Source organism: Furipterus horrens, unplaced genomic scaffold (assembly GCF_987537825.1).
Source record: "Furipterus horrens unplaced genomic scaffold, mFurHor1.1.pri manual_scaffold_11, whole genome shotgun sequence".
Classification (NCBI taxonomy): domain Eukaryota; kingdom Metazoa; phylum Chordata; class Mammalia; order Chiroptera; family Furipteridae; genus Furipterus; species Furipterus horrens.
The window spans coordinates 101,404,366-101,420,545 of NW_028327181.1; the positions used below are offsets into that span (position 1 = coordinate 101,404,366).

The window sequence follows — 16,180 nt, forward strand, 5'->3', positions numbered from 1 at the left end:
GAGAGCTCTCCCCAGGCTTCCTCTGTGGAATGCATGTCCGCGTTGGCTGTGAGGTGCTGTGGGCACCGTGGCAGGAGTGGTAGGATAGCCCGAGGAGGTTGGGTGAGGCAGCCAGAGAACAGCAGCCCACGCGCTGGGCTGGGCATGCCTGAAATGTGGGCAGGGGCATCATGTGGCTGGCCTTTGGGGGCCATAAGCAGGTGGGGTGCACCGCAGAGCCTTCTGGAGCTGCGTTGCCCTCTGGCCCCAGGAAGCTTGGCCACATGACCTCCAAACTGAGGTGACTTGGCCTTTCTCCCAAATGTGGGCAAAGTTACCGCTGCTCCTAAAGCAGAGGGGAGTTGACAAGTTTCAACGAGGCTCCCCTTTCAAAAATGGTCCCCATCTCTGGGGCAGATCCAGGGTCAGCAGGGATGGCGCCAAGGGTCTTAGAGTGAGAAGTCACACGAGGAGCTGGGACACCTCCCTGTGCGATGCTGGTGGTCCGCACGAGGAGGGGAGATGGCTGAGAACCACCTGACAGACACGTTTGTGAGACAACTGGTGTGAACGTCTCAGGCTGAGGGAGAGAGGAAGCGCAGGGGCTCGGACATCGGGTGCACACACGCACTCATGAGACACGCCCAGGCACACTCCCCACACTTGTGCTCATGCAGAGAACACACCCACGTGACATGCACGTGCGCACAGAGATGCACACACACACACACACAGACATTCACACCCCCTCACACTGCACACACCCTCAGTCTTGTGGACAGACTGGGGACCGAAGGATGGGGGAGGAAATGGAGAGATCCCCCAGTGCAGGGTCCCGTGGGTCGCCGCTGTGCCGCATGCCCTGCTCCGTCCCAGCCTCCACTCTCTTCTCCAGGAAACAGGATTCCACGGGAGACCCAAATGCTTAAGTGGAACCACGGGCCGTGCACGGAGGAAGAGAGCCTGGGGAAGAGGTGCAGGCCTCCGTCCGCGGTCACTGCCCACGACGCAGCCTGAATCCGGGCTCTGAGCCCCTCCTTGGCAGCCGGTGAGGCTGCGGAGAGCAGGATTGGGGGAGGGGGAGTCCGTCCCCCCCCCCCCCCCAGGGAAGCCCCGGCCGCTGCCTCCCGCGCGTTCCTGCAGCGCCGCCTGCTGGCCACATGGAGTCCCGGGTGCACCCGCGCCAGGCTGGAGCGGCCCCGCAGACCCAGGTGGTAGGTGGGGGCGCACAGGATGCCGAGGGCTGAGATTGGTGGCTTGGGCCATTCAGAGTAAGACTTAACGGTACCTGTGCTAAGCAAGCCTCGAGAGGAGAGCAGCGTTTTCGCCTTAGCACTCCTCCGTTTCCAGAGCTCCTTATTTCTATACCAGAGCTGGGGGACCTGACCCTCCACTTCATCGTTCCCGGCCCGTGAGGCTGGGACAGAGACATGCAACCTTCACATTTGCTGATGGGCAGAAAGTACACCTGGTGTGCAAAGCCTTCGCAGCTGTTGCCCCGTGGACCTCTGCCTGCCGCTGTCCCCAGACTGGTGCCTGCTGTAATCCCAAGGGCATCTGTCTGTGGGTGTCGGCCCTGTTTCAAGACTCATTCATGTGTCTGTGGTCCTCTCTAGGACCACAGCTGGAGCCCAAAAACACCGAGGTGAAGTGACCCCAGGCTCTGCAAGGAGCACACAGACTGCGCCAGGGCTGAAGGGCCTGAGTCTCACCGTCACCAGGCCACTGCCGGCACTCCCGGGCCTTGTCTCTCACAACCCTCGTCAGGGAGCAATAACTCACCAGACACTTGTTAGAAGTGCAGGGAAGGCTTTATTCAAGACTATGGCCATAGTGCAGAGAGACTGAACTCAGCTCCCACTATGGGGATAAGAGGAACTCGGTTAGGTAGGAAGGGTGGGGAATGCTTTGCAGAACTGGGCTCAGAAGACCAAGGATGAGGCCCGGGTGAGAAGAGGGCTCCATGGAGCCCGGCTAGCTTTTGGTCTGGGACAGTCTTGGCTGCCCTTGCGATGGCCCATTTCATAGGAAATGAACTGCAGGGTCAGACAGTTCAAGGGTGCACCCAAAGCGGACCAAGCCCAAGATTCTGAGACTCAGGAAGAGCTGTGCATCCGCCCGCTGGGCTTCAGCTCTGAGTTCCCTGCACCCCAGCCCGTCTCTTTTTCTCTCTCTCTCTCTCACTGTCTCTCTGCCTCTGCTCTGCTGCTGTGGGAGGTGTGAGCTGCTGTCTTTGGACCCCAGTCACTGCGCGGTCCACCTGCCTCGTTTCCTTTTCCACCACAGACTCTGGCCTGAGTCCCACTCTGTGCTGGGCCCAGAGCAGAACTGTGGGTCAGGTTGCGGCACTGTGGTGCACACTTATTCTCAGGCGCCTCCTTCTAAAGGTGATGAGTACGGTGCTTTGTGTACATCCTTTCTTTAAAAGACCAGAACAACACAGAAATTGTGTCCATGCTTGAATCTTCCCACAGGAGACCTCAAGCTCTACCATTTGGGGAAGCTGTAGGGGCAGGGACACGGGTGGGGGTGGGGAGGGAGGACCGACAAAGCTCTGTGCCTTGGGCTGAATGTCCCACTGCTAAGCCCTTAACAACCCACTGCACCGCCTGTGAATGTTGGGGTGCCCCAGGCTCACCTCCTTACATGCTCTCTCCCTCAACACAGAGTTCTACTCCCACCTCCAGCTACTTTCACAGCAGACTCAGCACCAGGATGTCCAGTGGGCAACTTCCACGTGCGGTGTCTGAGGCATAGCTCTCCATCTGCTCCTGAGACCTCAGTCTTCCCATCTCAGTAAGCGGCGTCTTTGTTCTTTGAGACACGGAAGCTAAAACTTCAGTATCAAAAACACCACCCTCCGTCCAGTTTTACAATATATTCAAGCCCCCTTCTCTGCCACATCCCCCGCCTGCCCCTGGTCTAAGCCACTTCACCACAGCCTGGAATATAGTCAATAGCCATCCAACCACCCCTGATGTCCTCCCAGCTGCCCAGTCTTGTTCTGCACGCAGTAGGCAAAAGGATCACAGTTGTCGTTCCTCTCATTTATAATAAGATCCAGAGTCTTCACTGTCCTTAGGAGACCTGCACGCAGTGGCCCCTCATCGCCCACCCGGATACACTGGCTCTGGCTCCCCTCCTGCACCCGCACCTCAGGGCCTCCGCACACCTGGTCAGCTAGAAAGCTCTTTCCTCAGTCATGTCTATGGCTGGCCCTCCCTGGATCCCCATTGCTGCCCTCATCTTATTTTCTTATCTATGATCTGTCTCCCTGCAAGAACCAAAGGTCCCAGGACACAGGGCCTCATTTTCCACCTGCTTCCCCGGCACCCAGAGTGATGACTAGCATGTGGCAGGTGTTTGGTAACATGAGCGAAGAATAAATTAGTTGCTGGCGAGGACCTCTGAGTGGAGACTTGGCCAGATTCAGCCGTGGGAGCCTGTGTCCCGGCTAACGGGGCAAGTCCTGAACCCCGCCCTGTGCTCTGGACCCCCGTCCCTGTCCAGCTGCACAGGCCAGCTTGCTGCTCACTCAGGAAGCAGATCTTTGTCCATGAAACCCCGCCTGCCCTCCTCAAAGGCCGTGTTTTCCTCCATTCAAACCCCTTTTCTACCTCGTGGCAAAGGTCACTTAATGGTGCAGACAGTCACCAACAAGGCCCTTGGCGCTGCAGCAGCGCTGTGTCTGGGGCAAAGAGCTAGTGTCAGCCCAGCACCAGTTCACGGCGGAGTTCCACGGACTGGCACCTCCCCCACAGGGCGGCGGTCCTTCCCCGACGCCCCGGCTCCGCGGACCTGCTGGGGAGGGGCCTGCATCACGCAGCGGCGAAGCCCGTGGTCGGTCAGGACCGCACAGCGGGAGAAGCAGCATCCAAAGAAGGACCAGAGAGTCCTCTGCCGCCTGCACGAGTCTTACACTGTCTTTCCTTTCCCGCGCACCGCAGGGCTCGGAGGCCGCTCGGAAGCTTCTCGGGAGCCACGAGCCGAGCGCGCTGGGGCCGCTCAGGCAGCGGTTTCCCTGGAGACATGGGCGCGAGGCTCTGATTGGCTGAGACGCCTCCGGCCCCGCCCCAGCCCAGGGAATTCTGGGAAACGGAAGTCCCTGAGGACAGAAGTGGAATTTCCACGCGGCATTCTGGGAGTCGCAGTTTGTCGTCTGGCGTGTCGCGGCCACCACCACAGCGGAAGGACTGGCCGCAGCCCGGGTCAGACGTTGCGCCGGGAGGGGGCGGGCCGGGGAGGGGGGCGGCTGTGCCTGCAGCCCGCCACCAGGCACCGTGACTGCTGAGATGTTCGCTCGGAGACCCGAATTCACTTAAAACTGCTGTCTGTGGAGGTCTTGCGGAGCGCTGACGTTTGTCCTGACACTATGATTACAGCTTTCCGAGTTTTCCTTGTGTTAACACTTGCTGAAAATTAATTGAGTGTGCAAATCTTTATTTAATGAGGAGGCTAAGTATTGACCTTCCAATTTTTAGTGACCACTCCGCTGCGGTTCTCAGCATCTCCCCACATCAGCAGGTCTGTGTGTGGTCGCTGAACGTGCCGTTGCGTCCGTGAGTGATTCTCCCCGACGGGACTGTGGTCTTAGGCCCCCTTGGTGATGCTGCCCCCCCGCCCCCCAGCCAGTCCAGCGACCCCGCCTCTGCGTCGGGGCGCGTCTAATCCGGTGTTGTATCTTAGCTCTTCCGTAGCTTGGAGGACCCAACCAGTGAGTTGGGAGACTCCGATTAAACGATAGCGCCGGTGCATTCAGATTTTCACAATATTAAAATTAAGTGATGACAGTGTTGACTTTGTTGTGCATTTTCTTTTCTCATGAGCAAGATTCCAAGGTTCTAAAATTAGTTTTAACCCCCAAAAGAGGTCGTGAGATACTTAGCTCTCTAGAGGCACTCATTCAGATCGAGGATCAATCTGTATGTGCAATTTAGGGGTAAATTTTTAGTAGGAGTAGAATCTCTAAAACGTCCCAGATCTCTTTAACGCCTTAAGTTCTGCAAATTCTGCAGTTCGGATTTGGACCTATTCAAATATTACTCCTTTCTACATTGTTTTTCCAGGTGCTGTTTTCCCTTTCGTTAGTAGCTTCTTTCCATGTGTGGTCACTCTGCCATTTCTTCCTGGTGCACATTTTCTGATATTCTCTGCATCCCCTTCATTATTTATTTTTTGACTAGTTCTCATTTAAGATGACCGTGGTAGTATAGTGCACAAAGCCTAAGTTGTTTCTGACCATCCCATTAATAACCTTTGTATCTGTATGTTTCCTCTCCAGTTCTAATCTTGTTCATCTTTAAAAGGAGGATGTCACGCTGTGACTGCTGTGGTTCACTGGGTTGAGCATCTTTCCAGAACCCAAGAGGTTGCCAGTTCAGTACCCAGTCAGGGCACATTCCTGGGTTGCGGATTTGGTCCCCAGTTGGGGGCACATGAGCGGCAACCAATCAATGTTTCTCTCCCTTGCCCTCTCTCTAAACAAAACCTTTTAAAAAATAAAATGAGGGTGTCACATTTTGACATATATTTTTAAAAGATTTTATTTAGAGAGGGGGAAGGGAGGGAGAGGGAGAGAAAGATCAATGTGTGAGAGGGCAGCGGATTTGACACCTCTCTTTCACATTGCTGTTTCTCCTCTTTCTCCCTCCCTTCCCCTCTCTAAAAATAAGATCGTTATTAAAAAAGAATGGCAAAGGGAGAGTTTTATAGGCAAAGTTTCAAAAAAAACTTCCTGCCCAAACCAGTGGTTTTCAGCAAGTGATAGTTTCTTATGAAGAAATATCCTTAGCGGAAAGTGAACATAATTTTAATGAATTTAAGAGAAGTTTAGATCTGAGATTTCAACTTTTTATATGGCATATTATTCAGAAGAGAAACCACATACACTTGATTCATTTGGAAAAAGTCAAATGGGACTTACTTACAATTAGAAGAAATTCTAAAAATAAAACTTGTAGTGAATGTGGAAAAAATTGCAGTGACTATTCCAACTTTACTTGTCATCAAAGAATTCATACTGTTGAGAAGCCTTATAAATGTAATGAGTGTGGAAAAAGCCTTTAGCCAGAGTTCATCAGAGAACTCACACTTGAAAAAAACCCTCTGAATGCAAAGTTTGTGGAAAAGCATTTACTATTAACTTCAACATGAGAGAATTCATACGGGGAGAAACTATAAATGTAATGACTGGGAAAAACTTTACTGAATACTCATCTTTTATTCAACATCAAGGAACTCATAGTGGAGAGAAACGCTATGAATGTATTGATTGTGGGAAGCCCTTCACAGCGTCAGGGAATTCACACCGGAGTGAAACCCTATAAATGGAATGATTGTGGGAAGGCATTCAGATGAAGTACACACCTTACCCAACGTCAGAGAGCTCATTCTGGGGAACAGCCTTACAAATGTAATGAATGTAGAAAAGCATTCTCTGCGCACTCAATCTTTACAAAACATCAGTGCATTCATCCTGGAGAAAAACCCTGACAGTAAAGAATGTGGTAAAGCCTTTAGCCAGAGCACTCACCTTCTTCAGCATCAGAGAATTCATCCTGGAGAGAAACTCTTTAAGTGCGATAAATGTGAAAAAGCATTTGACAACACCTGATCAGACACCAGCAGCTTCATACCTTAGAACAGCCATTTTCAATTTGTGTGCCACAAGAGTTTTTAAAACATGCAATACCTGACTATATAGTCAGGGTCACAGACTTTTTTTCTCTTAGCTCATCAAATTAAAATATGACAACAGCCAACAATAACCATCTTGTGTGAGTGAGTCAAAATTATACCAAATTTTTTTTGTCAGCTCACATGCCCCCAGCTGGGGACCTGGTCCAAAACCCAGACGCGCGCCCTGACTGGGCACTGAACCCACGACCCTCTGGTTCACAGGCCGGCACTCAGTCCATTGAACCACACCAGCCAGGGCTTATTTTTCTTTATTGACTGTATTGGGATGACATTGGCTGATAAAATAATGCCGGTTTCAGGTGTACATTTCTTTTTTAAAATTGTAATTTATTTTTAGAATGGGGGAGGGCGAGAGGGAGAGAAACATCAATTGGTTGCCCCTCATGCACCCCCAATCAGGACCTGGCTCTCAAACCAGGCCAGCGCTCAATCCACTGAGCCACAGCGGCCAGGGCTCAGGTGTACATTTCTATAGCATATCATCTGCATCTTGTATCGTGTGCTCACCACCCCAAGTGAAATAATCCACTCTTTTTCCGTCTAGAAAAATGTTCCATTTTGTACAGCCTGTTTGAGCAGCCTTCTAGTTGCTAGATGGGAACGCCCAATTCATGAATTACTTAGTGAAGCCAGTAAATCTTCAGTGTACTCAGCTGATGTTGTTCTTTACAGGCTGAGCTTCCATTTGGAATGTGCCTTGGCCTTCCCACTGTAGTGGCCCCAGGTCCCCTGGAAAGGCCACCTCCCCAGGTCCCCGATCAGAACCAGCTCTTGCCAGAGTGATGGCCAGGAGAGGGGAGCAGAGCTGCCAAGGAGCCACGAAGGCGAACTCTGTGAAAAGGTTTTATTTTTAAATTTACGCTTCTCGTAAGAAAACTCCCGGCGGAGTGCTGGGTAGAGGGTTGTCCCCCACTTACGTCTCCAGTTGTCTCCCCACACCTGTCCAGCTCCCCTGGGTCCTGCTGGTCCAGTGTTTACAGATCCATCTCATTTAGTAGCTGGATGGGCTCATGTTCGGTGTCACGGATGCACTGCAGTCTGTGCTACCAGCCCCTTAAATGACAGCCGGATAGGCTGAGTTTCTTGTTTTGCTACTATGGGTAATGCTGGAGTGAATGTCCTTTCACATATAATGTAAATATCATTTATATATAAATGCAAATTATATATAATGTATATATTACCTTGCAGTTATGCAGATATTTCTGTAGGCTTGAGACCTAGGTAGAAGAGAATGCCCTCCCCTCCCCGCTTTCTCTATGTGGCAGATTTCTGACAATTTTGCTTGTTAACCAAGAAATGACTTCCAATTAAAAATACAGCAAATACACTCAGCTTCTAAATATATATACACATATATACAATACATATATTCAATGTAATATGTACTCATGTATATTAAACATGTATTACTCAATATAATATAGAGCAGATATTGTATATCAGGACCTGTTGAACCTCAGGACCGAAAGCATTTCCTGGCCTGTTCGCCTCCAAAGGGCAGTTGTTCCCTGTAGACCTTTCATCTTCATGTTTTTCATAATTTCTTCTGAAATGGAAATTAAAAGAGAAGGTAAAATTCAGAGGAATCATTTAGTAAAGTGTGTATAATCACTAAACAGTTTAATAAATAATAAACAGACTCTTTACAAATTATTTGTGTGAGAAAACAATGTATACTTAGTAAATTCCTATGAAAATGAAATTGGACTTAAGACAGATGTGAACACTTTGTATTTTCAAGGTGCTGCATTGTATGGAGCCTGCTCCGGACGCACAGAAACATAAATTATACTTGTTACAATAAGTAATTAGTAAATAAAGCAGTAGTTCTTTTAGGGATATTAAGAAAAGCAAAACTGTCCCTTTTATGAACAAGTAACACTAAAGACACTGAACTAAGAAAATGGAGTTAAAAAAAATTTAAAAAAACTTCACATAGCAATTGTGATGTGATTTTAAGGCCTAAGGATATAAGGTGGAACATAAAGAAATCAAACTGAGGTGTACAAAAAAGAGAAGAGAGATCATGGTCAATTTAGTTAGAAAGTAATCTGCCAACTGAGGTATAAAAATCGGTACCATAAGATAGCTTTCCTGATAGAACTTCAGATGAATTAAAGAGTATGCAGCAGAACTGCCCAGGGCATGAACACTAGAGGAGGAAAAATTCACAAGATTGAGGGTAGAGTGTTAGAAGAAAAAATTACAGGTTTTGTATGTGAATATTAGTTTAGGAATTATGGGGAAACTGCCCCCCCCCAATCCAAATCGACTGATTAAAAATCCCTCTTTCAACATGTTTTGTCTGTATCACCTGTTGTCAATGATTATAGTCATAACATTCCAGATTACTTGACAAATTATAGTTGACATTAATAACTTCTGATTTCAGCCAAGTCAGTGGTTAAAGGTAAACTGAGCTGTATTACCTGGATTGTTTTCCTTAACAGTAACCAAATAGAATAACCCTCTTGGCGAAAGCAGATCTGGAACCAGTGGAAAGAATCTGTCCATGACTTCGCGACCATTCCTGCCACCAGCCCAAGCTGCCTCTATTCCGTGACTTCCTACCTGTGACCAATTAGAAAGACTTCTTAAAATCACCAACTTAATCTTTTTGACAAGCAACATTCACCAAACAAGTATCTATCTCATATGTGACTGATGTGACTGCTGTCCAGGAGTATTTTGCTGCCTTGCCAGAGAATGACCATCAGAGATCGAAAGAGGCACCACGACCCACTGTCTAGTGTCATCAGCCTCGCGCATTCTCTCTTTAAATCGGGAAATGGTTACTATGAGTCCCCTCTTCATTACTGCAGTTTTAAGATCATATTTTTAAAGATACATCTTTTTCCACCCACACTCCACTTCCTGATCATACCGGTGAAAGGGGGAAACCTGAGACTTTCAAAAAGAATTTCTATGTGAATTTAAGGGCAATTAAAAATAGTGTTTTGCATATTTGTCCTTCATGATAAAGGGCACACACAGGCACATGAATTAAGTGCCATGGCCTAATCTGAATGGGATTTTTAAAATTTATTTTATTTTTAGAGAGAGGAGAAGGGAGGGAGAGAGGGAAAGAAACATCAAAGTGTGGTTTCGTCTCTCATGCTCCCAACTGGGGACCTGGCCCGCAACCCAGGCCTGTGCCCTGACTGGGAATCGAACTGTCGATCCTTTGGTTCGCAGGCCGGTGCTCAGTCCACTGAGCCACACCAGCCAGGGATGAATGGGATTTTTAAGGATAGCTATGGCTCAGTTTCTATTTCCACTGGTTTTAGGTCCTTTTCCTTTGTCTGTCAATATTACCCAATCATTCACAGGAAAAGATTAGAGCAGTTTGTGTTAATTAGCAGCTGCCGTCGATGACGGAATTCATTTGACTTTAGAAAGAAAACAGCAGATAGCATTAACAGTTAAATTTTGTTACATGTCTTACCTCTTCAGGTGGAGTCACTACATAGGGGGGATTAAACACCAGAAGATCAACTTCTTCCTTCAGTCTTGGTAGTAAGCCTTTGACCTAAATGTTCAACAAATGTCAGGCTTTTAAGCCAGAGTATAAATTAAGTGAATCAGCTTTAAAAATATTTTTTTAATGTGTTAGCAGACCACAGTAACAAAGAGAAATGGAGATGGATATTTTTACATTTTCATTCAGATAAAGATTATATGGATTTATCTAAAAATAAGGAAAAGAAACTATCAGAATGAAGATGATGTTCAGGAGTTGTCACTCTTCAGCAACTCATGTTTACACTCTGGGTTCCCTTTTAGAAGAGAAAAACAGGAGGAAGGTCTAATTTTGTACATACGTTCTAGATAGATCTGGATGCAACTTTAACCAAGAGAAACGTTTTATGAGAGGAAGGCAATGTCAGACTGAGAGACAGGCATGTGACCCAGGGGTTCCTGTCTGGGGGGGCGGGGCGCTGCTGAGAAATAAGATATAGACAGACACGCAGGTGTCTCGCTATTACCAGCGGAGGCTGCCTAGGAACAGAGCCAAAGAACCAGATGCCTGTCACTCCTCTAAGCTCCAGGAGTTGGGTGTGCCTGCAGCCAGTGGGAACTGGGTGCTCTGTCATGTGACAGACAGAGGCGTGACGCAGACAAGCCAATGGAAACTCCCTGCAAGTCGTGGACAAGAAGGGCTACATCCGTTGAGAATCGACTTCATAAACTAGGAGGTATACTGACTGCTTAGTGGGTTAAAAATTAATAACTCAAGTGCCTTTGACTTAAATATTCCTGACCTTATTGGAAAAGGAAATTAACTATTGCTGGGCAAGGATGAACACCTCACCAAGTCTGTGACGATGGGCTGTACGTGAACTCCGTTACGGCGTGCCGTCTCCAGGGTACAAGCTGCTGCTTCGGGGTTGATATCCGTGCACCTATAAACAGAAAAGAAAGGAAACTATATTCTCTGTCCATGAGAAAGATCGGTTTCTGAAAAATTTAAGGAATACTCCATTCCTTTTACATGAAGCAGAGAAAGAACAGATTTGTTATATTGATGAAAAAGTGTGTTCTATTAATATGATGTGAATGAGTAGAAAAACACACAGAACAAGACATCTGAAGGAATTTATTAAATTATGAGTGCAGTGAAGGAATACTATGTGGCCATTAAAAAGGAAAAGAAAAAGGAATGCTCGAAAGGAAAATGCTTATAATACTATGTTAATCAAAAAACAGGAAATGGGAAAAAAAGGAAGGAATAGCTGGAACACGTGGTAAAATTTATAGGTAAGTCTTATCTTTCTACCTTCTATATTCTCAAATTTTCTAAAACGAAATTCTGGAAACTTAATTTTTTTCTAATAATCAAAGTATTTATCTAAGAAAATTCAAATTTAATGATGACCTAAAATTCTTATGCTGCTTCTGTAATTACAGTCTGATGGAACAGGTTTGAAAATGCAGTTAATGTTCAGGAAAGTTAATTTGTAGTCTGAGTTCTTACTATACTAAAATAGACACTATCAGATACTTATCTACTTATAGAAAGTATTTTATTCAAGAAACAGTTATAGTCCTTCTAGTGAATGTCTCGGTAGAAGATGTGGATGATTTTGATATTCTTATACTTACATGTACAAAGCTTGAGGTCCTATCATGGAGGCTAGGAACGCGGACACCACGCCAGACCCTGACCCCACTTCAAGGCATATTTTCACGCTAAAAAACAAAATAATGTTAGCACAGTAGCATTAAGATATACATTACAGAAACTAACAATTGTGCTACTTTCAATCTTTATTTTTCCAGCATTATCAGTCACCTGCAAATATATGGAAATATTTTTAAAAATTTATAAATAATTTCTGACTTTTATTTTCCATCCCACAAGAAGCCATAACTTTATTAATGATAGAAACAGTACAAATTTCAGACCAATCTGCAGTAACTCTTTTGAAACACCAAAAAAGGGTCCTTCCTTTTAGATGGTTACGTTGTTAATTCCATAATAGCTTTCATAATATCATCACTGTTGTTTTCAGGGCTTGGACTGGCTTTGCTCTTGTCACATTTGCTTGTGATATGACTAATTCTATGTCCTTAACTTCCACACCAGTTTAATCAACCTCTTCCTCTTCACTTTCCTCTTGTACAGTTGGAGTCTGTGTTTTCTTGAATGTTTGAGATAGCTTCACCTACAACTTTGAACTTCTCAGCAGCTGCTAGCTGTGCTTGCTGAGATAAATCCTCGATCTTGGCTTCCCCCAAACTATGTAGGTATCTGAAGCTGGGCTCTTGTAGACGTCTGATTTTGTGATGACAAAAAGGATATTCTTAGATTTCCGGATAGTGACCCTAGTAACCTCTGTAACCTGTCGAACACCCAGTTTGGACACAGCCTTCTGTGCCTTCTTTTCACTCCGGCTCTGTTTTGCTTTACTTACTGGTTCTTAATCAATGGGGTTGCCTGTATGGAATCTTGTTCCTCAAGGTCTGGTACAGATTCATCACTGTCAGATTCTGTTCCAGACCCTGTCTCAGCCTGGGGCTGTGGCAACTCCTGCTCTGCAGCAGGGACAGTTTCTGTGGCTTCACCGGGCATTTTGTAAAGGGAATGCGGAACCAAGATCAGTTTCTGACAACTTCTTTGTGCTCATTTCAGACTGCATAGCTCCAAATTGTTAAAATCTGGGTATTTATTTATTTATTGTTTTTCTACTAGAGTTGTCCCACTTTTTGCCCCATTTCTACCCCCACCAAGTCCACCCCTTCTCCCACAGTCAGTCCCCATTTCGTTGTCCATGTCCATGGGTCATTTATACTAGTTCCTTTACTAAACCCTTCCCCAACCTACCCCCCCGGTGTGCAATTTTAAGTCCGTAAAATAGTAATAAAACAGATGGCTTTCGATTAACTTCTACAAAACATTACATAACTATGGAATAATGTTTACTGAGGTTTGGACATTTTAATATGAAAGACATCAGCCCTTTCCAGAAGGAGCTCCTAGTTTCTAAATCCTAAAATGATATGGTTAGTATTATTATAGTAGTATTTTTTGAGATTCAAATAACAATTTTACCAAATCGTATCTAAGATATTTTATTTTGGTGCTACACAATACTTATTTATAAAAGACATTTCTCTATCATTTTATAGTATATAACTTTCATAAATGCAAGCAATTGTAGGGATAACTATAGAGCAGCAAAGAAATTCCCTACATAATGAATTGGGAAAATACTGAAGTATATCACCTGAGAATATGAATAATAATTTAAATAATGCTGCTGAATACATTCTCCGTTCTAATGTATTTTGTCCTTATATTTATCTCCTTGTCTGTAATCCTATATATATGTCAAAAGCACCAACTGTCCCCATGACAGAAATAGGTTTGATGGGATTCAGGGGGTCTCAGTAATACCTAACTCCCCAAACAACTGCCCACAACAAACTCGAGGGGTTTCTAAGTTTTGGAACCTGTCCACTCTCTGCCAAACTTCTATTGCGCTGTAGGAAGGTCTGTTAAACCGTACCAGGCGGCTTCTAGTGGAAAATAACTGTTACAGTTTCATAAAGAATTAAAATTCCAAAAGAAGAAATAGCCCAGTCTTTACAAGAAAATCAGCTCCCTTTACAGCACGCTGTGCAACGCCACTGCGCTTGTCACTTGTTCTGGTGTCCGGAGTCAGAAAACATGACCTCCCGTCTTCCAGTTAACCCAGAACTGCCGTCGTCCACAACGGAGTAGTTAATTTCATACATGGAAGAAATCCGACCAAGTTTAAAAGAGACAGACACACCTGATCTTTGAGGCCTGACAGCTGTTTCATCCTCAAACAACCCATTTCCAGCCTTGATCTTTAAATACATATAAGTGCCCCAATTCCTTTCCATTAAAAGTTTACAATGTAGGTACTCATTCTTTTGTTATTAACTTGAAGCTCATAGTGAGGAAGTCACCAGGTCAGTGATACTATTTACGAGCTGCTGGGTAAAACTGCAGTCTGCCTGCTGCACAGAACTAAGTTGCTCGCAAGGCAATGAAAAGTCGGTTCCGCGTCGCGCCAGAACCTTTCCGACTTGAGCACGTCCGCCCGCGGCTCCGAAAGCTCGGCCCGCTCCGGGGCCTCGGCCTCAGCTCGCGCGTGCGCCCTCCCATCGCCAGAGGGCGCGCTCCCGTCGGTGCGAAGGCGGCACGCGGCCCCCAGGCCCCGTAACACCGAAAGGGCGGCGTCTCGGCGCGGAACGGGCCGTCAGATCGCTCGTGCCGGGGGCTCTGCGCTCGTCAGAGCCGCCTGAGGGGAAGGGACACCGGCCCGCTCTGTGTCGACGCCCCGAGGACGCCCGACCCTTGTCCCGCGGGGACCCGCGCGTCCTCGCACCGCTTGAGCTCGGCCACCGCCGCCTGAAGAGCGTCCAGGAGCAGGAACGTGTCCTCCGCGGGCTCGTACACGTCGCTGAAGGGGCCGCGGCCCACGTGCCCGTGCAGCGGTGTGGGGACGCTGGGCGCCGCCATCTTTCTCCAGCGCGTCTCACGCGAGCGCCGGCAGTGAGCATGCGCAGTGTCGGGACGCCGGCGGCGGGCGGCAGGCGGGGGGGCGGTGCAAGGGGCGGGCGGGGGAGGCAAGGGGGCGGGGCGCCGGGTGGGAATTCGCCTCCGGGCGGGTTGGTGAGAGTTTTTCAGCAGATGGTCTCAGGACGCGTAAGTGAGCAGGTACGCGATCGGCGGCTCCTGGCATTTGCTTTATTTTTTCGAACATTTAAATTTATGTCACTTTATGGGACAGCACCTGACAGTCCCGCTCAATTTTCTTGACCACGCGTAATATTTATGGTGCTTTTACATGTTTTCTATTCCTAGTTACCAAAGAATTGGAAAATACGTGATTGTTAAGAAACTTTACTTTGTCTTTATTGTTACATCATTAAACTTTAAAGTTTCAGCTTTAATAAGATTTTTTCTTTTGATAAGCCCAGGTTATAATTCTGTTGCTGTTAAATTGATCAATTATCAATTTATTTCGTTTTAGTTTGTGCTCTTTTTATCTAACCCAAGAAATTTTCGTTTAACCTAAGATCATAGAAATAACCTCCAGTGGTTTTCTTCTAGAAGCCTGATAATTTTAGTTTTTACATTTAGTCTATAACCTTTCTCACATTAATTTTAATGCACAGTGTGAAATAGAAGTAGAGATTTATTTGTTTTCATATGGATATCCAGTTGCTCTAGAGTAATTGAATATTCTTCTCCCTTTTGAATTGATTTAGCACTTTTGTTAAATTAATTGTATATGAAAAAATTAAGTTTTTTATCATTTAACTTTTTTACTCTAGTATTTTGCAAAAATCGCCTTTCTGATGCTGAATCACAAATGTCCTCTTTTTACAATTTAAACCTCTCCCTCGGAAGATGCATTTTCCTGTAAATAAGAACCTCGCTGTCTGGTGTGTGGACGGTGCTATCCTTGCACATTGTTTCTGGGTAGAATTCAGCCCTAAAGGTGGCTGGGTCTTGTGCCTTTTTAAACCGGTGGTTCTCTTATGTTTTGGGGCATCATCTACTGGATATTAGACTATTCAATATTTGCATTCTTTTTGAGTCAATTTTTTTTATTCATAATAAAGCATTTTTACATCACTTTTTTTTATATTTGAGACATAAAAATACAGAAAAGTATTACATTTTATAAAACCTTGAGCTCTGGCTGGTGTGGTTCAGTGGATTGAGCTCCGCCTGTGAAGCAAAGGGTCGATGGTTCAGCTCCCAGTCAGGGCCCGTGCCTGGGTTGCAGGCCAGGTCCCCAGTAGGGGGCACACTAGAGGCAACCACACGTTGATACTTCTCTTTCTCTCTCCCTTGCCTCTCTCTCTAAAAATAAATAAATAAAATATTTTTAAAAAAATCAGCCTTGAGTACCCATCACCTCTTTGTCTCTGTCATCAATCAATAAATAACAAAGATAAAAAAGCAAGTGGTTGCTGAAAACAGCGGTAAAAGCCCAGCACATAGCCTGTTCTCTAG

General features: G+C 46.2%; 1 protein-coding gene and 1 pseudogene across 1 annotated transcript; both read right to left on the minus strand.

The window, feature by feature from the left end:
• Nucleotides 1-8,047: 8,047 nt before the first annotated feature.
• On the minus strand, nt 8,048-14,680 carry LOC149999133 (methyltransferase HEMK2-like). Its single transcript, XM_090291091.1, is given in 6 exon segments — nt 8,048-8,227; nt 9,111-9,252; nt 10,127-10,210; nt 10,994-11,084; nt 11,785-11,871; nt 14,541-14,680. Coding segments are annotated over 6 exon segments (678 nt in total). The 5' UTR covers nt 14,675-14,680; the 3' UTR covers nt 8,048-8,087.
• On the minus strand, nt 12,043-13,901 carry LOC149999134 (nascent polypeptide-associated complex subunit alpha pseudogene; annotated as a pseudogene).
• Nucleotides 14,681-16,180: the final 1,500 nt, after the last annotated feature.